Source organism: Penicillium cataractarum (genome assembly GCF_028827025.1).
Source record: "Penicillium cataractarum strain IBT 29864 chromosome Unknown utg000002l, whole genome shotgun sequence".
Classification (NCBI taxonomy): Eukaryota; Fungi; Ascomycota; class Eurotiomycetes; order Eurotiales; family Aspergillaceae; genus Penicillium; species Penicillium cataractarum.
In genome coordinates this window covers 6,233,541-6,258,760 of record NW_026622738.1, presented here as the reverse complement: position 1 = coordinate 6,258,760, position 25,220 = coordinate 6,233,541, and the positions used below count along the sequence as shown (strand labels likewise).

Sequence of the window (25,220 nt, the reverse complement as noted above, 5' to 3'; positions counted from 1 at the left end):
GAAATGCAAAGAGAGCTTTGCGGGTACAACGGCACACAACAGGGCCGTTATCCTGCAACGGGAGACAAGGGAGGTAATCCCGGGGGACCAACCACAACGTCTCGACCAGCTCCACGGCTGCCAACATCCGGACCCGCGACATCAAGCAGTCTCAAAATCGACCGCGCGACGCATGAGTCGATCTTGTTCGACAGCAACTCGTAGCTCGGCCGAAGGTCTGGGGAGGACCGTGCCTGGCTTCCGTGCAGGGGAGTGACTAGGGATTGACGGGGGGAACCTAGCTCGTCCAGTCCGGAGAATGTCGTCGAATATTCTCCTAAACTCTGCTCTGGCCTTTGGGTCGTCTAGAACACTACTGTTTTCGGTGTGATTGTTCCCCGGGAAGGCTAGGGACCTGAGCGCCTGGTGGTTGGGCCGCGCTTAGACATGGTTGCGCCACCTTCGGGGGTTGCTCGTCTTGCCCGTTGCCCAGTCGGATAGCTGGATGGGGTTACCTGGCAGTGTTCTCGGGCCTTGCTCTTTCGCATGTGGGGTTGGAGAAAGATAGAAGCTGCCTGACTAGGCTTGTCGTAGAGCAATGTTATCCAGAGTGGGATACTGCTGGATATATGACGGGGAAGGTCTGTCTCCACTGCTACCTTGACATCGGAAGGGTTAGATACAGGGTGTCGGTTTTAGTAAAAGCATACAACGTTGAGTTCAACAGTCGAGAGTTAATAGCAGGGTGAAATTGCACCGGACTACTGCAGTCAGTAGAGGAATGGCTCCTCTTCCTTAATCCATAGATGCAACAGCAAATAAGCGGACCGGGCCGCTCTGCTCTCAAAAAGCGGTATGGGAAAGCAATCAATTCTCATACATTGAGCTTCCATGCTATACTTGACCGCTAGGAGACTGCAAGTCATGGCGGTAAAGTGGGCTGGTTATTGTGGCAGAACGGTCACGCATGATCTCGAAGCATGGCAGAGTCGAGACCTTTTTAGGATCTCCCACTCTCAATGAAAGCACCTTGACATAACAGGCCCCTGTACACTGTCATCGTCTGAGAAATGCATTGGCTGCTCCAGAGTCTATTCGAGTCCAGCCACTCAGCGAAGCAGGAGGCGCAACGGCATTGGCGCGCAGCAGCGGTGAAGGGCGTTTCAGGATTCATTTGTCCTCAGTTTGGATGTTCAACAGGGTAATCAAGATGCTTGTCATTCCGACAGGAAATTACTGCTCGAGAATTTCCATCAGTACTGGGATACTAATTGATGTTGGTCTTGGGAGATCAACATTGGCCCATCAACACCAGGAACGAAGCGGCAGTATCACACCGCCGAGGCCGAAATCTTTCCACACCTCCGACTCGATCATCGACTTCCGCAAACCAACCTGACCCCATGGCTTCGAACCTGTCCACTCGAGCGGCTAGGACCGCATGCTCCGCCTCCAAGGCGGCTTCTCGTCCCCTTGCGACCATCATTCCCCGTCGCACCTTCGCTACGGGCCCCGAATCCTCGACCGGCGAGGCAGAGCAGCCCCGATGGTCGTACACGCCGCCGCGCGCAAAGGCGCCCTTCAGTCTCCGGTTGCACTCGAAGCGCCCATTCTTCCACGTGAACTCGGACCCTGCTCTCCTGGATCAGTTCTACATTCGCATGCTGGGCAATGGCGGTGACCAGGTTCTCTCCGACGAGCTGAAGTGGTTGGCCGTGACACACAAGAGTTTTGATCAAGGACGTCGGGGCTTCAATGACCGATTGGCCTTCCTTGGTATGGGAGAAATCTGTTTGGATGGTATTGAGTGACTTGCCCGCTAACTAGGTGGATAGGCAAGCGCATTGTGCAATTGCAGGCTTCGCTCGCCTTGGTACAGAACCCTGAGGCTGCCAATGCCTCTCCGAAGACCGACCCCCACGGCCGCACGCCCTTCTCTCACCCGGCCCTGGATGGCCTCCGAAGCCTCTCCCCGGAGACCAAGAGCTTCCTGACCGACCGGTCCAAGCTTGCCGAGCTGGCGCAAAAATACGAAATGCAGAACGTCCTCCGGTGGACTCCTCGCAAGGTTCGAGAGTGCCCTGTGATTCGCATCTTTCCAAGAACCCTAGCTAACCTTTCTCCTTCTATAGCCCGATGACCTCAAGGCTTCCGGTCTCGAACTCGTTCTGGCGCACACCATGTACGCCGTCATTGGAGCCGTCTCGTTGGAGAAGGGTGGACACATTGCCAACAAGGTGGCCCAGGAACGGATACTCGAGCCACTCGGCCTCAAGACCGTCTCGTAAACTGGGACGGGCCTGCCGGGGTTGGGGAATTGGGATGTACCATTGAACCCTCCGCAGCATTTTCACGGCGTTTATTTTACTTGATATTTTCTGCTTGGGGGCAGGGTGATTGGAGGCTGTACTGGACTGGGCACACCTTTTGATCTACACGGCCGTACATGTACTATAACTATCTCTTCTATTCTGTTGGCTATATTGCACAATACCACACTTGATCTTGAAAACCTATTATATTGACACGATAGTAAAACTAGTAAAACTGATTAAGGAATGTACGGTTCCTCTGACACCGCCCGCGTAACAGAGCAAAATACACGGCCAGCTCTTATGGAACCCTCTTTACGATGCCTAGTCTCCGCATCTCTGTATCGCAAGTATTCAGCAATTAAAAACTGAGAGCCAATCCCGACAGAATGTCGGGCAGCGACAGAAAATCACAAGGACTTTGTACTGGCTTGCACTGTCTATTGAGAGCGTTGGAAGAAGAAAGAAAAAGGAGAGAAGAAGGAATTCGCCGAAGAGATTTTTATTTGAGCCGGAGCACTCACGCTAGTCCTGTTTGGGAGGTGCTCCACCACAACTGCGGGCGACTGGCCCTTTTGGACGGTTCGACCTGATGTTCTGGCTCTCGCCTTCAACCACCAGCTCTCTTGTCCTTTCAACCTCCTCCTCCTCCCCCAGTCGACCTTCGCATTGATCATGTCGCAGTAGGGTGCAGCATGCGCATTCGTTGTTCCCTCACCTCCCACCCCAAGACCAGATAATCGATACCCAAACACGACACACCTCCATCTTCCCCCCCCATTGACACGTCATGGCGTCGGCTCTCTTCTTCCTGGACCTGAAGGGCAAGGTGCGTGGATTCTGCAGGGCTATCTCGCTTTGCAAGCTATAGTCTCTACAAATTGCTGGGTAATTCCCTTGGGCCACCGCGCTAACAGCTCATCCAGACCCTCCTGGCCCGTAACTATCGCGGGGATATCCCCATGTCCGCGGTAGAGAAATTCCCCATCCTCCTCAGTGAAGCCGAAGAAGAATCCTCGGCCGTGCCTCCCTGTTTCTCCCACGAGGGTGTCAATGTACGTTCCGCCGCCCGCTCGGCCTCTCCACGCATGTCGATCTATCCCGCCCTCCTTATTGTCTCCTTTATTTGTGTGCGCCTCTACATGGAACCAACACGGACTGATCTTCCGAATCATAGTATCTTTATATCCGTCACAGCAACCTGTACATTCTCGCTTTGACCAAACGAAACACAAATGCCACCGAGATCCTCCTTTTCCTCCACAAGCTCGTGGAGGTCTTCACCGAATACTTCAAGGTCCTCGAGGAGGAGAGTATCCGGGATAACTTTGTCATCATTTACGAATTGCTGGACGAGATGATGGACTTTGGATACCCGCAGACGACAGAGAGCAAAATCCTACAAGAGTAAGTGGAATTTATCGGTGGCTGTCAAATGGCACGTGGGGAGGTGGCGGGCTAACGTGCGCAATCCTACCCACTACAGATACATCACCCAAGAATCACACAAGCTCGAGGTCCAAGCACGGCCACCCATCGCAGTCACAAATGCCGTCTCTTGGCGAAGCGAAGGTATCCGCTACCGCAAAAACGAGGTCTTCCTGGACGTGGTCGAGTCTCTAAACCTGCTGGTCTCGGCCAACGGAAACGTCTTGCGCTCTGAGATTCTCGGCGCCATTAAAATGAAGTGTTATTTGAGTGGTATGCCCGAGTTGCGATTGGGTCTGAATGACAAGGCCATGTTCGAGACGACGGGCCGGGCCACGCGAGGCAAGGCTGTTGAGATGGAGGACGTCAAATTCCACCAGTGTGTGCGGTTGTCACGGTTTGAAAATGACCGGACGATTAGTTTCATTCCCCCCGATGGTGAATTCGAGCTTATGAGCTACCGATTGAATACCCAGGTCAAGCCTCTGATCTGGGTGGAGTGTTTGGTGGAGTCGCACTCGGGATCGCGTATTGAGTATATGCTTAAGGTATGTTTGATCCAGGCGTCATTTCCACAAAACCAATACTAAATCGGATTTCCCCGATATAGGCCAAGGCTCAGTTCAAACGCCGCAGTACCGCAAACAACGTTGAAATCCTCGTACCCGTCCCAGAAGATGCAGACTCACCCCGGTTCCGCACCAACATCGGAACCGTTCACTATGCTCCTGAAAAGTCAGCAATCATCTGGAAGATCAAGCAGTTTGGTGGTGGCAAGGAGTTCCTCATGCGAGCGGAGCTGGGTCTTCCCTCCGTGAAGGGAGACGACGAGCACGGTGGTGGTATGACGGGTGGTTTCGGTGGCAGCATGGGCGGAGCTGGTGCGATGGGCAAAGCGAAGCGACCCATTAACGTCAAGTTCGAGATACCCTACTTCACCACTTCCGGTATCCAAGTGCGGTACTTGAAGATTACTGAGCCGAAGGTATGTTTTCTCGAACATATTAATTCCATGAAATTATCATGGCTAACCCATATCCTTTCAGCTGCAATACCCCTCCCTCCCCTGGGTCCGCTACATTACGCAATCAGGCGACATTGCAGTCCGCATGCCGGACGTCCAATAAAGCAAGGCGTCTATTGATTTCTGCATGAATGATTTGTACAGCCATTTCTTGTCTACCCCCTTTCGACCTTTTATTCCACATTTCTACAACATCAAGGCTATATTTTGTACTCCGTTGAGGCCGGCCGGTCCGATAGATAATTGAATCCCGACGTTCTTCCTGTTCTTGTATTTGCATAGATGCAGATGGAGCATCACTTAGGTAGTCGATTATCAGCGCCATTTACTTTCCGTGGGTCTAACCCTTAAGCTGAGTGTTGATAGGCGAGATGCCCTCTGTCCAATCTTCCGGCTCTTGGTCTGGGACGGACTACACGTCTGAATCTGAGAACAACCAAAGATGATTATCAAAGGCAAGGCCAGCGCTTAGAAATAGGTGCCGACTTCCGGTTGAGGACGCATCATCTGGCGTTTGAAAAACCAGACAATCAAGTCCTCCTCCCAAGACTGTAGCATGGCTTCATTCGTAATCATGTGTAATACATCCATGGATCGATGAGTATACTCGATTTATCATCAATATGCTAAATTGATATTGCACAACTAGATGCATAGAGAGTTAAGCAGCACCTCATTGATGTATACCCGCATTAGGGCCAAAATTCAACCAACCAAATACTATCCAAGTACTCTAATACTACTTCTAACTAGCTTGTCAGTTCATGAGTCAGAAATGGTACGCCTGATCCTGAAGGATCTCAATGGCGCAGTGAGAACGCTCAACACGGACTAAGATGTGAGTCAATCAATCCTAGCTAATTTAAGTTCTGATTAGTATCACTAAATTGGCTGGTATGACTACTAAGAATCTGATCACAACTAACTGTTTCCGGAGGGAAATAAGTGATGACGTTGCAGTACTAGCTTCTATCTCGGGACAATTAACTCCCCGGGTCGGTCTAATAGTTGGGATTCTCCCGAAGCAGTATCAAGTATACCGGGAAAATAAGGCATTCATAGAAGTATAAGTTTTCGAAATATCAACAAGCACCAATGATTTACTCGCTACAAGCTAAATCTTTCTTCTCTAAACCTCGCGGTCTCAATCATCATGTCCAAGTTAATCACCGTCTTCGGGGCTACCGGTACCCAAGGTGGCTCTGTAGTCCGCACCATCATTGCCGACCCGGAGCTATCCAAAGAGTTTCGAGTTAGAGCTGTGACACGCGATCTGAGCAAAAAAAACGCAAAAGCTCTGGCAGAACAAGGAATCGAAGTGATCCAGGTACTGAAACAAGAAGTATTCAATCATATTTCATAACACAACTCTCTAAGCTCAGTCATATAGGGAGATATGTCGTCACCTACCGACGTCGCAAAAGCAATTGACGGAGCTCACACCGTATACCTAGTAACAAACTTCTGGGAAAACATGTCCGCCAAGCCCGAAATCCTTCAAGGAAAGGTAGTCACAGATGCCTGCAAAGCGGCTGGCGTGAAGCATCTAATCTTCTCGTCATTGATCAATGCGTCCAAGGCAACTGGCGGACGACTGGTCAATATTACCCATTTCGATGGGAAGGCTGAGGTGGAAGAGTATATTCGTGAGAGCGGTATACCAGCTAGCTTTGTTATGCCGGGGATATTCATGAGTGAGATATTCTCATTTATTCGGAAGCAGGAGGATGGCTCGTTTATTTTGGCTATACCTGTTCCACCCGGGACTGTTGCGCCGTGGATTGATGCTGGTATTGATACAGGTGGGGGATTCCGGCGTCTATAGTTGATTCCTACGTGACTGACATAGAACAGGAAACTTTGTCCGGGCTGCTCTTCAACACCCTCCCATGGATAACGCCCATGTCATCTATGCTGCAAGTGACTATTATAGCTTTGAGCAAATTGCGGCAGACTTTACATCTGCTACCGGTATACCCCTCAACGTGGTCATTATTCCCAGTGAAATGTTCAAGGCTGGCCTTGCGGTATCGTTGCCTCCGGACATGGTTGAAGAGATCTATGAGAATCTAGTCTTGCTCGAGGGTCCCGGCTATTATGCCGGGGCTGATTTGACTAGAAGTCTCGAGTTGTTATCTGAGAAGCCTGTAAGTTTGAAGGACTTCTTTGAGAAGAACCGGGAGCACTGGGAGTAAAAGGTACTTCATGTTATGTACACAGCGGAGGCAATTCCAGTTATTCATATTGGAAGTTTGTGGAAATTCGATATCTCCTTATTTGAGAAGCAAATGCCCAAGATCCTGTTCGTTTGTGATCATTCACGGTACATATTTAGGTGGTGATGGATAGTCTCTCCACAGACTTGTCATAGTGAGGATATCTGTTTCACCGTCTTCGCCAGGGATTTTGACCAATACAATCAAATTCTCCAAGCATTGTTCCGCCATTTCACAACCAGACTTTTCAGGAGCCGAGCAAGGCAACAGAGCAGGACAATATCTTGGCGCTCTACCACTTGTTATACCTTTTTCTTTTCCTTACCACGCTCCTCCCCACGTATTCATGTTGCAAGCCTTTTGATTCGTAGATATTTCTCCAACCATGTTCTCCGTAACGTTAGCAGAGCGTAATGTTAGCAGAGCGTAATGTTAGCAGAGCGTTTGAAGCCATGCTTCCGTCTTCTAGACGGATCAAATCTTGGTTCGATGTCAGGTCGACTTGAGGTCCGAGGCGGGCCTCGGAAGGCTTCATCATTCTGGCATTGTGGAAGAAGTACCAACACTTTCCTCTTTTCTGCAAGCCCATGAGATAGGCCCTCCTATCCTCAGCGAAGGACGCAGCCCAGAAAGCCTAGTAGAAATTCAATAGTTAGTGAAGGACAACGCCATGACTAAAAATTACATAAGGCATACAGTTAGGTACATTTGCATTGCATATATTTACAAACAAGGCTTTCAGGAGGTACAATATCGCGGTTTCAAGGAGGCTTGGGGACTTGACACGGGGCGATGGGTGAAAGATGTCCATAGTACCCCGAAAGATTGTCGCAGGGCTGGAGACATAGCCAGGTGATGAATCAGTACTGACTCTATCCAGTCATTGTCTGTGAGTAGCTTGTGAGCGGAAATGGCCCTAGTGTAGTCATGAAACCCTCCACTGCAAAGACTCGACATCACTCACTTGTTGCTCTACCACCACGAGGGGTAAATCTCCAGAGAAACACGGACCAATTTCTAGGTCACCGTCTAGGTCACTTGCTATATCCAGAGTCCGAGGTCTAAAGGAAAGGTCATAATTCAGTTGTGAAATTGGAATCAGTCGACGCGAAACAGTCGTAGCAGCCACGATGTAGCCAGCTGTGAAGAGCCTGATAATTCTCTCGGGTTCCATGTTCTCAAACACAGCTCTGTTGTGCTGATTTATTTCATAGTTTTTCCACCAGAAAGACTGCTTCTTATATCAGCTTCGGGATTGTCCTACCCTGGAAAGCGGAAAGCAGGTATACATATGCGATATCCCAGGGCTAAGCTATTGCCTCGTAGCGGTTGGTAGATCGGACACCCACAAGCTTTTGAGAGAAAGGATAACGAGAAGCCAATGCCAAAGAGTGAAGGCCGATTTCCATTCTATAAACTGAGGAAGACATGATGGAAGTGGAAGTGTAAAATATCAAATATAAGTCTTGCAAAGATTGATAGTTCGTAATTATAGGCAGTTGAAACAGAGAGGAGTGGGAAAGGGAAAGGGAAGTTTAACAGAATGGGAGCCAGTTTATAGACAGCCTATCTTAGTAAGGCATGGCAGCTGGATTTGTTTGTCTGTCAAGTTCAAGGAACTTGCCCAATTCAGTACTGAAGGAAGTTTCCATGAATTGTACTGTACTTCCAATTAACTAACTTACCTACTGAGGCTAGTTAGTAAGCTGGATTTTGTATCCATCTCAGACACTGGAATCTTTTAGCCTACCATGGTGGCACTTTTCGGCGAATATCTTGTTCTGTAATACCCGACCACACTCTATTTCCACCTCCCACTACGTGAAGATCTCGCAAAGACCGAGCTGTACAATACAACAAAGCTGCCGAGATCTAATAAAGCAAAAAAGACAAAGTAACAAATCATGCATTGTTCATACCGCAACGCCGTCTCATAGGTATCAGCGCCCGTAAAAGGTAACCCCTGACTTTTCTGCAAACAAAGGAAAAAAGAGTATCACAAAATGGCCCCAAAATATGCCGGCTATACATGACACAAGAACGCTAGAAAACCAACAAGCTTGATTGGGCTTTACACGGCTCAGCCGTGAGCAGCCACCCCATTCGCCACGGCATCCTCGGGCGTTTCCGGTGGTGGTAGTGGGAAACCATCTGACCGACCCGAGGCGGCTGCTTTCGAGAAGCCCTCGCGGGCGAGCATGGTATTCAGCACGGCGCAGTTGTATGCTGCCTCACCGGGCGGGACGACCAGGAAGATGTAGGTGTTATCTGTGAAACGGCCGAGGAATATGTTGAATTGAGGAGTTTTTGTGTGCATGACGACGAAGCCGGCGGAGGCGGGTGTTGTGAGGGTATTCCGGGCGGCGCAGTGCTTGAACGCCTTCATAATATTGGAGAGGCGCTCATGTCGGTCGTAGACAGGGTTGAGGTCGCCGACTTCGGAGGAGACGGAGGTGACAGTGAGGAATGTTGAACGCTCGAAGAGGATGACCTCTTCAGCATCAATCTTCTTTGCAAAGGCGCTCAGGAACCGCTCGATCACAGTCAGATTGGGGATGAGCTTGTGCACGATTCCCGCCCAGGCCTTGTAAAGCGATTGGTCCCAAATGCTGCTGCCAAAGGTATCGATACGGAAGTGTTCGGAGCGGGAACGGATCAATGCCGAGCGTTCTTCGTAGATGCGTTGACGATGCTCAGCCTGGATCAGGTCCATCTTGTGGACGAGACAGAAGACGTAGGCATTTGGACTGAATTCGCGCAGCGCTTGAATGATCGCATTGTATGTGTCCAGGTCACGGTCGACTTCGCGCGATTCAATATCGAAAACGTAGATAAGGACGGCAACGTCGGAGAAGATGTTGCCGCGCTGGGAGGCGAGATAAGTTTCCATGAAGGCATCTTGTCTGGAGAGCGATAGAAGATCATCCCCGGTTAGCTACAATCTTGTATAATATTGTGCCCAGTATGCGACACGGCGACTCACCCTCCACAGTCCCACAGGTTCAACGTTAGGTTGCCCATGAACTTGACATGACTGTGCTCGACGTCAATCGTCGCACCGAGTCGGCGCACATCCTTAGCGACGTAGTTGCTGAAGATAATCGAGCGCATAGACGACTTGCCCGAACCACTCTTGCCCATGAGCAACACCTTTCTCTTCTTCTTGCGGGCGTCCATGCTGGCGATCTGCTAGGTTGGCGCTGAGCTCGGATGATAGCCCCGCAAGAGCGGGGGCGGGCCCGGGTACTTATGGGAGACGACTGAGGTTGGCGATAAAGCTGGAGGAAGGTCAGGTTGACCGATGGGATGTCCTCAGCAAGAATAACGCATGACCGGGTCTTATCGAGGGAATTGGGGGTGACTGGAGAGAGGAAGGAAGTAGAGTAGCTCCAGCCTTCAAATGCGGAGTGAGCGGATCAACCTCGCCCCGGTGAATGGTCACATGACCTGGTATGGTGGTTCCAGGGGGAGCTCCACGAAAGCCGGGGAACCTTAATTATGAGCTTGCAAGTGTTTCGGAAATTACTGAAAGGTTAATGATCCGTGTTTCTGAGAGAGGTAGGATTCTTGTAACATTGCGCATACGACAATGGTAGATATGTCACATAACCGAGGTAGCGGAATGACGACATTAGCAAGGAAGTGGAACAGATTGGGAAGTCTGTATTGAGGAGAATGCATTTCTAATACAGTCAATGGTGTTAAGAGGAATTCATATGTAAAGATGCCAGCTATGTAAAGTGTGCAAAAAGACAAAAATAGCTGTTAAAAGCAAGTGCAAGAAGTAAAAAAAAGTAATCAAAAAGTGGTATCCGAAAAAGAAACGCAACCGCGTACTGCTGAAACAGCACTATGCATGCAAAAGGCCTCGATCGGAAGAAGAAGAAATAAAATAAACCTCCAGAAGCCAAGAAGCTATAAAAACACAAGCATCGAGGGAGCCGTCCACGAAAGAAGTGTAATCGAAAAAAAAAATTGAAATGAAGCGGAAGAAAGACAAAAGAAAAGGTCATCAACGGTTCATAAAGTTAGGACAGAGCACCTATCCCAAGTAAGAAGAGAAGCAAAAGGTAGGATCGGTGCTCCGTCAGGTATCCAATCATCCATTAACTCGTACGTATAGTGCATTAGAAGACGGTGCCATCGGAGCGGATCATAATAGGCGGCTCCTTGGTGTTTGGCCTGGAGACTTCGGCGATTTCACGTCCACCCTATAATTACCTGTTAGGACATTTTTCAAGAACTTTAGCTCACGAAGGGGTAAAACAAACCTTCCATGTTCCAGCCTCTAGCATCTGTGCCAGAGTGAGCTGTTCCTCTGCGCCAGTGAGTCCCAACTGAGTGTTAACCTCGTCTAGGAGCTCATCCAAGAAGCCAACTGTGGCAGCCCTCCATTCCACAATGACATCGTCATCTGTCGAGAACAAAGGCACAACCTCCATATTAGGCTGTCCCTTGATTTGGGCATTCTCCCTGAATGATCGGAGACCACGCTCCATATCAGCTTCTTTCATGCTCAAAAGACCCATATCAATTAGAAGACCGCCATTACGGTACTCGGGAAGACCAGTCAAGAGGTCGCTACCGGCGAAATGAATGGCCATCAGCTTGGACATGGGCACCATGATCGAATAGCAAAGCCATTGCGTCAACTTGTGGAATGGGATGATGTTTTCCCATGCAGGAGCGGGTGGAGATTGGGGAAGGAGTGAGCTCGGCCAGGCATCGCCAATGGCTACGCCATCAATCTGTGTCCGTGAAGGTGGCCAAATGGAGGAAAAGCCGTCCATTAGAACAGACCACAGCGTAGTGATAGGAACGATAGGCACCGAAGAAGCGAGTGTCGATGGGTGTCCGAGCAAATAATCTGTTGCGAATTATAGTTAGAAACCCGATTCGAATCGCACACGACCAAATTCCCCCTACCTAGCATATTTCCAGGTCTTGCATCCACGCCGAAAAAGTCTTGGTTGTTAAGTGCCTCCGACAAGCGCACCAATAGCCCAGCACGTCCCTCAATACCGGCCAGCGAGTTCTGCTCTGAATGCTGCATCCCCTTTGCCAACTTCTCAACGGTAACCTTCTTGAGGCCCGCCCCATCGACTTGACATGGCTCCGTTGGATCGCTGCTGAAAAGACCAGACTTGAACATTTCCAGACTCGCGACGGCCAACCCTTCGCTACGCGAATACACTTTGCCAGATTCCTTGGACTTATATGACCACTTGGTGCCGGCACCGGCGTCAAGTAGCACAGAAACCACGAACAAATCGATCAGCCGGCGAGTACGTTCTTGCGAGTCAATACTACTAGGCCAAGACTGAAGCAATTGGTTGATCCGAGGTCTACCACCGACGTCAAAGTGTTGCCAACGACCGTGCGGAGGGATATTCTGATAATCGGGAGCATAGTCTCGCTGCGATGACCCCAATTAGTCACATTGCGCAAATGGATAACTATAGATAGTCTCTCGGTAGTTCAATTGTATTACCTTGATAATAGACACAACATATTGCGCCGTCGCCTTGAATTTGCTCATGTCAACATCAAAATGGTTCAACTGGTTGCGCTTGGCCGCATCGAGGACAATATTAGCGCGCTCGCGCACGGCGTGAATGCTGCGGAGATAGGCGGCGGGGTCCAATGCCGGGTCAGGCGGTTTCGCAATGGGCATCTCGGGGATGGAAGCCGGTATGCCACTGCCCTTGTATCCAGGGGATCGGATAGAAGTGTTGGAGGTTCGGGCACTGTTGACAGAAACGAATGACTCCTGCTCATCCCTGTCGCTCTGCACGGAGTTTTTGGAGTTGCGCTTGAACAAGCCCATGGCGGCGGAGGGTTCCGTTCTCGTTGTTTCGTAAAAGCCCGTTCGTTATGCGTTGTCCGTTTGTCTTTGATTCTAGGATTATCTTGCGTTTTGCTTCTTTTTTCCCCTGTGCCCCGGGATTTCAGAGTGGAGACGCTGTGATGGTGACAAGAAGACGGAGAGTAGTAGTCGGATCGAATTCACAGTATTATCAGGGTCGTTTGGCGGGGGGGTTAATAGCCGTTCAATTGATGGTCTGTTGCTTGTTGATTGTTGGAGGAGTTGACTTTTTTTTCGAGAATCGGAGATGGGATCTGGGTATAATGGAACTGAGATACTAATAATAATAATAATAATCAAATTAATCAGACAATAATAAATCTGGGATAAAATCAAATAAATAGGGCAATAATTTTTTTTCCCAAGCTCCGAAATGCTCGGGCGGGGCGGTCGGTGGCCGGACTCTTGACAATCTCCACGGTTTAGGGATCCTCTAGTCTCTTAGCTCGTTCGCCCCGTCCAGCCTTCATCAAGTGGGGGAAAGGGAACGAGGGCGACAAGGGAATAATAATTTTAGTATAACTAAGGCGGAGCCGTTGAGCTACCGTTAATAGCGGAGCATCATGGATTATTGAGAGCACGTTAGTGAATAACGCGGAAAGGCCAAGTATCAGGGGGGAACTGGAATGGAAACGAGTTCGATACCCCTGGAAATAGAAGTTTAGAAGTCAAAAAAAGGTTAGCGATAGCGAGGCACAGGATTGCGACCCTCGGAAGTGGGGGAAGGAAACGAGTACGGAGGGGAAGAAGATTAAGCCAAACCTACGGTAGTACCTATTACACGCCACTAAGGAGCATCTTTAGGGAATCAGTGGAGTAGGACGTCAGGGAATGAGGTACCAGGTACGAACTACGGAACTAACTGGAGTAGGGTGCCTCCTGGTTTGCTTCAGAAGGCAGATTTACGGTTTTCACAACCCTGAAAATACTTCCGCGGAAGGGTCTACTAACATGTCTGGTTTTTCTAATTGGGGGGGGATTTATTTCTTATTTTCGTGGAGATTTTCATTCTGAATTTTTCTAATTCAATTTGCCTAAAAGGATAAAGGAATAGCTAAACTATTGCAGGGAACATAGGGCATAGGGCATAGGCAATAGTCTCAAATAAGTCATTAATAATATTACGAAGATCGCCAAAAATGAGGTCAGAACCAGAACTGATTGACCAAATAGTCCCTCCGAAATCGAACAAAAGAAGGGGAGAGAACGGAAGAAGGGTACGTGTATAGTCTAGTCAGATCGCGCGGATATCGATCAGGCCTTCCCCGAAAAGGGGACCACCCCTCCTCCGTCGAAAGCCAGGACCACGACCTCTTTTCGGGACAGACTACGGAGGGAGAAGCACTTTAGTGAACACTAGGTGCCGGGAGAAGCCTCGATGCACGATTGTATGCCGCACGCCGTGCACGGACGGAAACACGGTGGACCGCGCCCACGATGCAGGCAATTGTATGGACAAACGCCCGGACAATCCGCTATCCTCGATAGGTGTTGTCTATGACCGGCGTTTAGGGATTATTATTAATCTTGGCCAGGACATAGGTCATCTTGAGGTTGGCTCTGGATTATGCGAGCACTAAGTAGGTAATTGAATGTATATATACTGCCTGCATGATATCCAATCTATGATGATGAACATGGATTCAAATCAGCCCACGTTCGTCGGCTCCTTATGGATCTAGATCGTGGCGATATACGCGCCCCGCGCTGAACCAAGGAAACCGGCTGGTTAGGTTTCTGATTATGGTTCACCGCGGGAAGGCTAGAGGTGCGAAGCCCATGTTCGCTCCGGCAAAACAATGGAATTGGTTTGACTCGTGGAATTCCACTAGATTCACATGCATCTGCACGCGAGATGGAGGATTCGTCCTTCTTTGACTGGCTACACGCTTAGAGCTAACAAGTTCATCTATACTATGTGTGCTACAATACTTCGCAGCCACTTGAAACAGGACACAATCGGATTGATTCCCTCCCGCCTTGTCTCCTACCGAACTAGACTACCAGGTGTACGCGAATTATAGTGCAGAAATCCTGTGACCGGGTGTACATCGGACACGATAGATTAATCTGCAAGACCATTGGATCACCTCTCAAGGACCTTGCTTCCTTTGCTCTAAAACGTTGTAGAGATAATGAATATTAATCGTCATATGCAGGGAATTGACGTAGAGCACGGTTGGAAAACAGGTCAATCGTCCGATTTAGTGTGCACCGTGCTCACCCTGCCGTGGCGGAGGTATTCCCGAGTCAGCACTAGCATCGGTGATGCGACTGCAAGGAACGGGCGTCAATTCGCATGTTCTGCGAACTTCCTATTCAGTGCACGAACTGTTGTGTCATCCGCGACGGACTCGGTTCTTGCCCGTCAATTTGGCCGTGCCCTAGGGGTTTCATAGCAAAGATACAAAAGGACGCTTATAGGTACATCGACAGCTTTACCTAAACTATCGCGGTATGCATCGCTTATAGATCCTACCCGAGGCTCTTTAATCCCAATCCTTGAAATGTACTGAGTTGCCTCCGCCATGCAAATAAATTAACTGGGCCTAGATCGCAAGCCCAGCTCCAGACGAGGCTCGTTAGAATAGTGGACAGTGCGGGAAATTCGCCGGAAGAAATTCGAGCTGTCTGTGCCGGCGATCAACATTAAAAATCCTTTACAAAAAGAACATTCCAAGACACGACTATTCGAGAAAAGGAAAGGTCGACAGAAAATTCTATGATAGCATACCCGACATCAAGAGGGTCAGTCTAATCTCCGCCGTTGCGGACACAAGCCCACATCGCCGTCTCCCCGTCCATTCGCATCACAAGAACAGGACGAGCACTGCAACTAACGCGGGAAGCACGGGCCTGGCCACACTGTTGGGTCGGAGGTTTCACGTTTCACGTTAACCCCCGTTAACCTTCAGGGATGTTGGACCTGTCATTTCCACCTACAAGGTCCCGGTGGTGTGGCTAAGGAGGGTTAGTTGTGTAGCCTGGAGTCTTGGCTCTATATTAGAGAGAGTTTAGACGGTGGCCGTTGTCTTCCAAGAATATGCTTCGTTAACGGTCAATAATCTGTTGGTTAGTATGGAGTATAATGGATTTATCCTGTAAAGCCGGCGTAAGGAGAGGGTCCGTCCTTCGTTACTTCGCCAGGGGCAACAATGTCGGCAGCGCCGCAAATGCGAGAGGCCCACCAGGTAAAATCAGTTATCCCATTCGTTACCGCGCGGCTCCTCTCCCCGAAGACTCCGCTATCGTTTTCCAAAGCGGAGAATTAAGTTTTTTTTTTTTTTCCCGCTCAGGGCCGTGAAAGCATTAATCTCTGTTATGCTTGACACGGTTAGCCTATACATCATTCAATCGATCTAGAAAGGAAGGTAGAACATGGAAAAGAAATGCCGCGGCACCGGAGAAGCAATCATATCAATATCTACACTATCATTGATAAGACAGCCTCGTGTGGCGAGGATCAGATTGACTCGTTGGCAGTGCACGACTAACTAACCGATTCGGACACACCAAGACCGATCAACGTGGCAAAAGTGACAGCTCTCTCACCGTCAATATGTTGTCCTGGACACCGCGGCTGGTGGCTGTACTTTCGCCCAGCCACAGACCCATCAGTTAACGTCTCTGCCTGTTCCATTCGATGCTACTACGTCAGATCAGAAGCATCTAGACTACGGTCAATCATACTTCGTTTAAACTGAACGATCAGCCTAGCAAAGCAAGTTAAGCAACGAAGTAGAGGACTGGAAATGTTTGTTTACAAAGAAAATGGTCCCTACTGGCAGTGCATCGTGTCCCTATTTGCCGGGGTGACCGCACGGTTCGGTTGACCCAAACATCGCGACGGGGACAACCGCTACGGCATCTCCACTCTGTAATCATTCATCCATGGAAAGAATTCATGCTATTTGTGTCCGGCCCTCGTATTATCAACTGGATCCCGCAACCTTGCTCGCCTTCTCAAGACCACTAATACCACCCTATGGAAGCCTTGGGGTGCCGAGGGGGCGGCCTCACCCAACTTTATTATCTCGGAACTTTCGCGAGCGGCACGCTGGTTGCCCTAACTGGCGTTCTTGACGACCGCTTACTGGTAAGCTTTGGCGACCATTCGGGAAAGGAGATTGCTAATTGTGCGCTTGCCGCCCGCGATCGATGCTGTGAACCATGGTTTGGCGTAAGGGAGATTTGCGCTACTTTACAGATTGGCTTATTGATCATGCTAAACTTGTGCTCTTTACGCGCGCTAGACTGGAGAGGGTATTCCCTAGTAGACGCCCGTTCTTATCATACTTTTGTACCCCGTATTCTGAGGCTATTTATGTAGAGGCTCGCCTCGGATTGATAATTTGGTGGATATTAGTTCAAAGGCTGGTTTCAAAGGTATACGAAGTATGGAATAGGGGGACAGGCTGCCGTATGCGATGATTGCGATCTTCATGAAGCCCTTCGGCTTGTTTGACCTGGAATATCAATGCAGCGTAATGATAAGCGAGCACATGCCGTACGAGTGGCATAGGCTTCTACCAGAAGAAGTCTGAATTATTTTATTCCAAAAGCTTAATGTCAGGAGAAACTTAATTTGAATTTGACTGTTTTCTAGCAAGAATAGAGGTATTGATTTCAAATCCTCAAACCCAAATGCCTCCACGGTCAGTTCAAATCCATTAAAGCATATATCACGCAAATTATCCCTATCTTCTTATCTAAACCCAATCCTGGCTTCATTGATATGGTCTGCAGCGTGATTCCTAGCCCAATCTTCTCTTGTCGTCCCCGGCTCCCAGTAGGTGATCTCTATACCCTGAGGCTGGAAATTCTTATTCAACGCATCCATACGATCCCACGGATATTCAGGATACCGTTCCCCATACTCAATACGCAGCGGGCCAAAAAGAATTCGAATCTTTCGGAGCAAAGACTTCATTGCAATCGCAGTTCGTGCAAGTTTTCGAATCCATGCTGCCTCTTTATGTTCAAAGTCATCCCATTTCAACCATTTGTTGCCTCCGCCCCCGACTTCAAAAGTCCACGTAAATTTGCTCGGCCGTGGCAGCGAAAGACAATTCTCAAATATCTGCAGCGAATTTTGTAACTTCTATTTGGATTTCGCAAATAGCCATCGTGATAGGGACAGCTTTTCCAGAGCGGAAAATTCAGAGAAATTACAAAACTTGACTTGGATTTCACGAGGGGGCTGCGCAATTTCGAGGCTCACGGGACTGTCCTTATGCGTAAGAAGCCTATCCTTTATCGGGGGAGATCTATGTGACTTCCAATTCCATAGTAGCGTCCGCGAAATTGGAAGGAGGAAAGAGATTCTGGCCAGCTGAGTAGTCTTCTAAATCCCTCTACACCATCGGCGAAGTCGACAATCTCCATTTCCTTAAGGTTTGAGGTGTTTAGAATCTATTCATTCTCGCTGGTTATTGGGATGTCACTCATTTGACGAGTCCATCAATGCCTCTTCCTACCTTCAAGTCTTTTACTTGACAAGTTGCCTTGGAAAAGTGACAAACCTGCAATTTCTTAAGAGAGGAGGCTTAAAACACTGTAAGAAAATCATTCACTTCAAGGCCTGCAGCGGATTCCTGCTGTACGTTCACACGCTCAAGCTGATGCACATGCTGTACACCTGCCCTCAAAAACGCCCAAGGCCGATTGTCCCTGTCCTTGCTAAAGTCTCCACGAATGTACATCTCTTTGACATTGGGGACAAAGACTGGCAGTTGCTCAGCAAGCTCGATTTCTTCCTCTATCCTGTAGGGTATGTGTACATGGAACAATCGGCAATGCAGACCAAGCGAAGGATTGGCCTTTTATGTGCGAAATAATTGTTTGAGTCGGTCATCCGGAGGGACGAGACTCATGTTATAGTCGCATACTATCTTGCGGTCGTAATAAGGCAGGGTTAATTGGCTGAAACGCCGACACGTAAGAGCGACAGCCCTAATCGAGTCTGGATCATAGCTAGATCATGGGTGGTTCTTCGACAGAGCGACGATAGCTTGCTCTAGAATTCTGCTCAAGAGCTCATTTGGAAGTGTGAGAATGCTACTGACACCCGAGGCATCGCCATCGTAATCTCGTAAGGGTTGCCTATGGTGCCTCTGGCAGAGGCCTGGTTAGGCTGTGATCCATTTCTGTGGAAGTCTCCTTGAAATAAAGAGGCTGAAATGACGCTGAGAGGGCAAAGATGTCGCTTATGAACCCGAGCTAATCAATGAATGGCCGGATAATGTCGGCTAAAAAAGCCATCCGGGAAAGAGGATTGAGGCTCTGCGACATGAAGATCAAATAGTATAGACTGTAATATTCATGTCGTGGCTCAATGTTTGCCGGCACTTTCCCTTCCACGCTCTCAAAATGAAAGACCCCCATGGTTGAAACTCTTCTTTGACACAAACTTGCCTTTTAAACCCTCCCTCAACCCTCCCAGAACAAGGATAATCGACTTCTCTCAAGCCACCACCATGTCGCTTCAGGCTCTTCCGCCAGAAACTTTTGAGCTGATCACAGAGTACCTGGCTTATGAGGATCCTCCATCGCTTCTGAGCCTTGCATGCGTCAACAAGTCCTCCTACAAGTGGTGTCGCTCGGCTATCAATTTGGTCTTCTTTCATGACATCAAGATATCCATCGATTCCGAAAAAGACATTTCCCAAGTCGTCGGCACTCTTCGGAAGAAGCTTGAGGAGGCAGATAGTTTTCGACAGGTTCGGCGACTTATCATAGCCACAAAGCAAGACGGAGTCATTTCTAGTGACGATTGGGAGCCACCAAAGTTCTCTGAACTTCGGAGTGATGAGTCCGCCCATACATACACGACTCAGTATTCCGATATGTTAGACAGGCGCCTCTATGGGATTCACATATCTTCCGTGGATACTGTTTCTGACCAGGGGTGGAATCCGGTAGCCGATTTGATTCAAGACCTGCCTGCTTTGTCAGATTTGATATACCGGCTTTCAGATGTTTTCCCACTCGATCTACTAGAGGTACTCCGACCGGGATGTAAGCTTCACATACAAGGTTTCTGGATCCATACTCCAGGGGTCTCGGGTATGCTTCCTCAGTATTCTGCTTTGATGAGATCGCCAAATCTCTACCGTATCATGATACATTACGACATTGAGGATGACCATGACGCAGGCATCGCCCGGCTGCAAGCAGGGGGTCTGTTTGGGGTTTTGGGACTCGCCTCAAATCTGAAAACAAATCGAGAGGTCAAGTCCTCGCCATGGAAAGCCTTTGGCCCCGTTTGAACTTCAGAGATTGACCTCGGAGGCTTCAGATGGGAGCGCCTTGCAACTTGCTTCACTGAAAAGCTTATATTTTCATGACAGCAACCGGGGTAAATCTATCGAAGGCGCAGCATTGCGAGAATGGCGCCAATCTGTCGACTTCGCCAAGTTGGAAAGTCTTTCGATTCAACCTAGCCTGGACAAAAGAGCGATTGGCATGATGATAAAGTATGCGATGTCGGACCACGGATTTCGAAGTCTTGCGTCTTTGACCATGGACATCAGACCTCAAGATTCTGATTACCGTGGAAAGCGTTGGGCCGCACACTATCAGTCGGTGGAGCAATTCCTCACCAAGCTTCCGCCATTGTCAGTTCTCACTCTATTCGGATGGCATTCACATATCTCTATTGACAGTCTTATCACAACCCATGGTTCTCGACTGCGCAAGTTAGATTTGAGCTGTTTCTTGGAGGCCTGGCAACATGTGAACGAACAGGATATCTTCAACTTGGAAGGTATTGTCCGCTTTTGGAGGATTTTTTAATTTCGATCCATCGTTCAAAGGGTGACAGAAAGGAAGTGGCCTTTTACAGAGCTTTGGGCACTCTACGAGGTCTCAAGTATCTCAATTTGGAGCTCGATGCCATGAGCGCGACGTTTCGTCGAGATAAATGGACCAGAGCTTCTCCGGAACAGCGGTCTGCTGAAGGGATCAAACCACCGAGCGATCCATCATTCGACGAATTTGACAATGAACTCACGGATCTATACTTGCGTGATTTGCAGTTCCGCAAGGGCCACATTCGAGATGTCATGATCACTTCTGTGGTGGACAAAGATCTTGCCTGCGCTATCTTTCGCATCATCTCCACTGCTAAGAGTCATGGCATGCAAGGACTAGAAGCAATCAAGATCTCCATCTCATGGAGTATGTATATGGAATACAGTCTGTTAGAACTAGTGGAACTCTTAGGTTCGTCGTGGATTATTCGCCGAGACACCCGTGAGGGACATCAGGGAGACTTGACAGCGGAAGAGGTGAGAGATTCCACACCTCTTCATATCCGCAAAAAGCGTCAGGTCCCCCTATGTTCAGAGCTGGATGAGATATTCCAACGGATCTGGCCAGGAGGGGAGGATCGTCGGTCTTGGTGGAGCGAATGCCACAGCTTTCCGCTGGATACGAGTGTGGATGATTGACAAATTGATGGAATACAGGTGGCTCAGTGTGACTTGACCTTGAATTCGTTTTTCGATTTACTTTTTCATTTAAAGACTGGCATTAGAAGACAATAATCATACAAGACATTGACTCCAAGATCCTAATCGATATACTTCCAAAAAGAACCAATAACTCCCGATGCAGCCGCGATCACATGACTCTCCGCGCGCGCGTTCCGCGTCGACATCAACGACCCAACACGATTCCTCTGAAGTCAACAGATACATACCATCATCACCGTCTAACCATCCATCACCACACACTCTCTCCCACAAACTCACAATGTCCGCCTTCACCTCTCTCCGCCCCACCCTGGGCCTTGCCCGCACCGCCGCCCAGGCCTCACGCGGCTTCAGCTCCTCCGCCTCGCGCTCCGTTGCCCGCATGATCATCACTGGCCGTCTGGCCGCCGAGCCCGAGTTGCAGGCTACCGCTTCCGGCCAGGACGTCATCAAGTACGCCATCGGTACTTCTTATGGCTCTAAGGAGAACCGTCAGACTAGCTGGTTCCGCGTTGCTAGCTTCTTGCCTGAGGGTTCGCAGCGGGATTTCATTCTGGGTCTGCCCAAGGGGTATGTTGGAATCCTTGATTAGGAACTTTTTTCGGAGCTTGTGGAGCTTGAAGAATTGTTGTTTTGTTATATGGATTGCTAATATGTCTTACGCGATTTATAGAACCCTCGTCTACCTTGAGGGTGATGCCAGCATGCGTAGCTACGAGGATGCCGATGGCAAGAGGCACTCCAATCTGAACATTGTCCAGCGTACGGCCCAACCCCAGTCCTTTCATCAATTACAGAAATCTAACTTCCATATTTACACAGGCTCCCTCGAGGTCCTCAGCCGCCCTACGAACAGCTCCGAGGAGCACTAGATGGGCTACCCATTTAACCCTTAGCTCACATACCATCGGCGGCCATCGATGCGGCTATAATTTCTGGCGTTCTTTGAGAGCACGCGTGGATCTAAGTATCTCGACGTTGGGAGCTCGATCTGACCGACATCCATGTGTATGCGTGCCCGGTACGAATTGTTTCCTGATAAGGTCGGATCTCTTGTCTATCTTGCTCTGTGATTTTACTGTACTAGTATACCCTGAATACACTCCGTTCCTATGTGGATTATCTCGGATAAACTAAATGGTGGTGGCCAGTGTAAAAGAGACTCGTATTTTGGGAAAGTTGGGGACGGATGTGATGGAATTGTGTGCATTGAGCCTGTGGCAGAAATCTAGCTTTGGCCGAAGCTCTTGAATGGAATAGGGTTAACTAAAAGTACAGGATGAAACGGCACTGAGCACGAAATGTCTAGAATCAAAAGAAAGCGAGTTGCAGAAAGCCCTTCAGCGAGTCAATTAAACCTCCACCTGACTCTGCTGGCTAATAACCTGCTTGACCTTAATACCTTCCTTGCTCCCAGATGAAGCAGGGACATCAATCTCACTGCTAGCTCTGCTCTGGCTAGCGCCCGCCCACGCAGTAGTGCAGACCGTTTGCGAGGGACCGGACAGGTCATCCAACAGAGTGTCCTCATTGTGGCGGCCTCCGTTCTTGGAGCGAGACCATGGCATACGGAACCATCGGCGCTTGGGAATGTCGCGGCCGCGGCTATGCTGTGAGCGGGATCGGGAGCGAGAGCCCTTTTCGAGTTGGCTGTAGATGTCGGGGTGGGAGGATAGAGAGTTATTGTTTCCGGTACTACTCGCGGGTTAGTAAGGTTCATTATAGTGAAAAGAGTTGAGAGACATCATACTGTGAAGCAGAACCCTTGCGCCGACTAAACAGAAGCTTGGCTCGACTGATAGTAGACCCAACCAGAGTGGTTGAGTGCGAGCTTTCGGTAGCTTGCGAGTCGGTTGGACGAGCAAGAACGGGGAAGCAGTATCCCAAGCCAGAGCGCCAGAGGAACATGCGGTAAATACGCGTGGCATCACGACCGAAGCCGAAGAAGATAAAAAGCATGAAGCCAGCGGCAATTGGGGTCCAGCGGTCGAAAAAGACTTGTCCCTGGGTCGGATACTTGGTAATTTGGTACCACTCCGGTCCATGGTTTCGGCTCCATGAGTATGGGTGCCAGGGGAAAGAGAGTTTCAAGTTGTAGTAGACTACATACCCCTCGCTGGGCAAGATAGCCACGAGCATGGTGAAAGCAAGGAAGAACAGTCGCAGGAAGCCGGACTTGTTCATTCGGCTGTTGGCGGAACGCAGGATGAGACTGAAATCACTGCGGTACTTGCGCATGCGAATGATTACCAGGCCTAGAGTAGGAATTAATTAGTGTTTGATTAGGGCAAGGAACAAGGAAGAAGGCCACTTACAGCAGTAGTATGCGGCGATCAAGCAGATAATGGGCGGCCACATGTATGCCAGCACGAATGTCACCCAGCTGTAGTCGAAGTTGTTTACACAGCCCGAAATCGCGAAGAGCAAGTACCGACTCTCCTGCCACACAATGTGAGTAATCATTGCAATAACTGGGACAACCACACAAAAGAGCAGCTCCATGGCCCGTTTACGCCAGCGTTGGGCCTTGCTAGGAACTAGCGTGGCAGTTGCAGTATCAAGGACGATTGCCAAACCACGGAAGATGCCAACCAGGGCACCAGGGAAAGCGACATAGCTGCCGACCATGAGTTTGACTTCGACATCACAAAGGCCAGTCCCATCCCACCACGAGCCTACATTGTCTGTGGGCCAGAGAAAGGCATTGATGATGTTGAACAGATTCAGCAGAATAGTCCAACAAATGAGACTCGTGGCGGGTAGATTGCGGTTCTTTGCATGCAGAATAAGCGGCGTGATGCAGACGGCGATTGAGAGGAACGAAAGCACTGGAATGACCGTAGCCATAGGGTAACGCTTGTCGATGTCATCCATGGCTGGCCACGACAGGAACCTGAACTTGGGTCGATTTGAAATTTGATAAATCGGGTTTCAGGTAGTAATATGATGGACGAGAACGCAATTGTTGAAGCAACGAAGCAATGATCCGTTTAATTTAAAGCAGAGGTTTCGAGAGAAGGTTGAGAACTAAATAGTCGCTCGGGGAACACCCATCTGCTGCCACTTAAAAGTGTATCAGAGTGCAGGCTACCCCAAGGGGCCTAGGTTACTCAGGAATAGTAGCCTGTGCCAAACACGAACTCCGAGAGACAGGGAGACTCCTGTTGAGGTGTTGAATAGGATCAGAGAGTAGCCTGGATCAAGACATCTTTGTACAAAAGGGGAGAAGATGCGAAGGCACAGTTCAGATGGATAGTATGTTGGCAGCAGTGCTAGGACCAGCAGTAGATTTTGCGATGGGAATCCGCGACAGCGGCGGAACCTGGCCATTGAAGTAGACATAGCTGACTAGGGCAATTAGCAGGCAACTCAAGATCAAAGAAAGATACAGTTGGGAAAGAGTCTAATTTGGCTGCTTTGGGGGGAAATCAGACGAAGCGTTACCCTTTTGGGGTGTGAATAGAGCCGTGGGGGCCCGCTCATCCGGCCAGTCAGCGCCATGGATTCGCTCAGATCCCCATGGATCGACCACTTAGTTGTCAGGTGGAATTGATCATGGCTTGTCTGCCTGTGATCCACAATTGGTTGACTAGACATGGTCAATCTTGGCCATGCAGTCTAGACTTGTTGACAGGGGAGGTCCGAGGTCGATGAAGTAAAGAGAAAAGAAGAAGAGAAGTGGTGGCCTCGTGGCCTGAGAGCTTGAGATTACTGTATTTTACAGGTATTATATCCTGCCGAGGCACAAAGGAACAAGTCTATACTACTACTCTAAATAACAAAGAATTCAATAGAAGTTTGAATTGGCGGTATGTCTATCTCTTACAGAATTTTAATTCCAGAATGATCCCTTTTAGACATAAATCCAGTTTCCAATCCTGAGAAAGAGTCCTCGACTTTTCCATCATTAAATGCTGACTC

The 25,220-nt window shown here is 49.2% G+C and overlaps 9 protein-coding genes across 9 annotated transcripts; 6 read left to right on the top strand and 3 right to left on the bottom strand.

The window, feature by feature from the left end:
• Positions 1-1,382: 1,382 nt before the first annotated feature.
• On the top strand, positions 1,383-2,267 carry N7496_004286 (mitochondrial 54S ribosomal protein mL57; the record flags this gene model as incomplete). The annotated part of the gene is made up of 3 exons (XM_056697217.1): positions 1,383-1,755; positions 1,815-2,047; positions 2,112-2,267. The coding sequence occupies 3 exons, from the start codon at positions 1,383-1,385 to the stop codon at positions 2,265-2,267; spliced, it is 762 nt and encodes a 253-aa protein (XP_056559429.1).
• Positions 2,268-3,081: 814 nt separating this feature from the next.
• Positions 3,082-4,846, top strand: N7496_004285 (AP-1 complex subunit mu; the record flags this gene model as incomplete). Its single annotated transcript, XM_056697216.1, has 6 exons — positions 3,082-3,120; positions 3,218-3,346; positions 3,469-3,698; positions 3,778-4,267; positions 4,330-4,704; positions 4,766-4,846. The coding sequence occupies 6 exons, from the start codon at positions 3,082-3,084 to the stop codon at positions 4,844-4,846; spliced, it is 1,344 nt and encodes a 447-aa protein (XP_056559428.1).
• Positions 4,847-5,896: 1,050 nt separating this feature from the next.
• N7496_004284 (NmrA/HSCARG family protein) lies at positions 5,897-6,938 on the top strand (the record flags this gene model as incomplete). The annotated part of the gene is made up of 3 exons (XM_056697215.1): positions 5,897-6,070; positions 6,134-6,545; positions 6,598-6,938. The coding sequence occupies 3 exons, from the start codon at positions 5,897-5,899 to the stop codon at positions 6,936-6,938; spliced, it is 927 nt and encodes a 308-aa protein (XP_056559427.1).
• Positions 6,939-9,039: 2,101 nt separating this feature from the next.
• N7496_004283 (Rag GTPase GTR1) lies at positions 9,040-10,136 on the bottom strand (the record flags this gene model as incomplete). The annotated part of the gene is made up of 2 exons (XM_056697214.1): positions 9,040-9,862; positions 9,943-10,136. 2 exons carry the CDS (start codon positions 10,134-10,136, stop codon positions 9,040-9,042), a joined length of 1,017 nt encoding a protein of 338 aa, XP_056559426.1.
• A 950-nt stretch (positions 10,137-11,086) lies between these two features.
• Positions 11,087-12,786, bottom strand: N7496_004282 (URC4/urg3 family protein; the record flags this gene model as incomplete). Its single annotated transcript, XM_056697213.1, has 4 exons — positions 11,087-11,170; positions 11,231-11,826; positions 11,886-12,375; positions 12,451-12,786. 4 exons carry the CDS (start codon positions 12,784-12,786, stop codon positions 11,087-11,089), a joined length of 1,506 nt encoding a protein of 501 aa, XP_056559425.1.
• A 6,515-nt stretch (positions 12,787-19,301) lies between these two features.
• N7496_004281 (uncharacterized protein) lies at positions 19,302-20,093 on the top strand (the record flags this gene model as incomplete). Its single annotated transcript, XM_056697212.1, has 2 exons — positions 19,302-19,842; positions 19,882-20,093. 2 exons carry the CDS (start codon positions 19,302-19,304, stop codon positions 20,091-20,093), a joined length of 753 nt encoding a protein of 250 aa, XP_056559424.1.
• Positions 20,094-20,346: 253 nt separating this feature from the next.
• On the top strand, positions 20,347-21,275 carry N7496_004280 (uncharacterized protein; the record flags this gene model as incomplete). The annotated part of the gene is made up of 2 exons (XM_056697211.1): positions 20,347-20,595; positions 20,640-21,275. The coding sequence occupies 2 exons, from the start codon at positions 20,347-20,349 to the stop codon at positions 21,273-21,275; spliced, it is 885 nt and encodes a 294-aa protein (XP_056559423.1).
• A 304-nt stretch (positions 21,276-21,579) lies between these two features.
• Positions 21,580-22,171, top strand: N7496_004279 (single-stranded DNA-binding protein; the record flags this gene model as incomplete). The annotated part of the gene is made up of 2 exons (XM_056697210.1): positions 21,580-21,869; positions 21,973-22,171. 2 exons carry the CDS (start codon positions 21,580-21,582, stop codon positions 22,169-22,171), a joined length of 489 nt encoding a protein of 162 aa, XP_056559422.1.
• A 480-nt stretch (positions 22,172-22,651) lies between these two features.
• Positions 22,652-24,173, bottom strand: N7496_004278 (pheromone receptor; the record flags this gene model as incomplete). The annotated part of the gene is made up of 3 exons (XM_056697209.1): positions 22,652-22,994; positions 23,050-23,554; positions 23,615-24,173. The coding sequence occupies 3 exons, from the start codon at positions 24,171-24,173 to the stop codon at positions 22,652-22,654; spliced, it is 1,407 nt and encodes a 468-aa protein (XP_056559421.1).
• Positions 24,174-25,220: the final 1,047 nt, after the last annotated feature.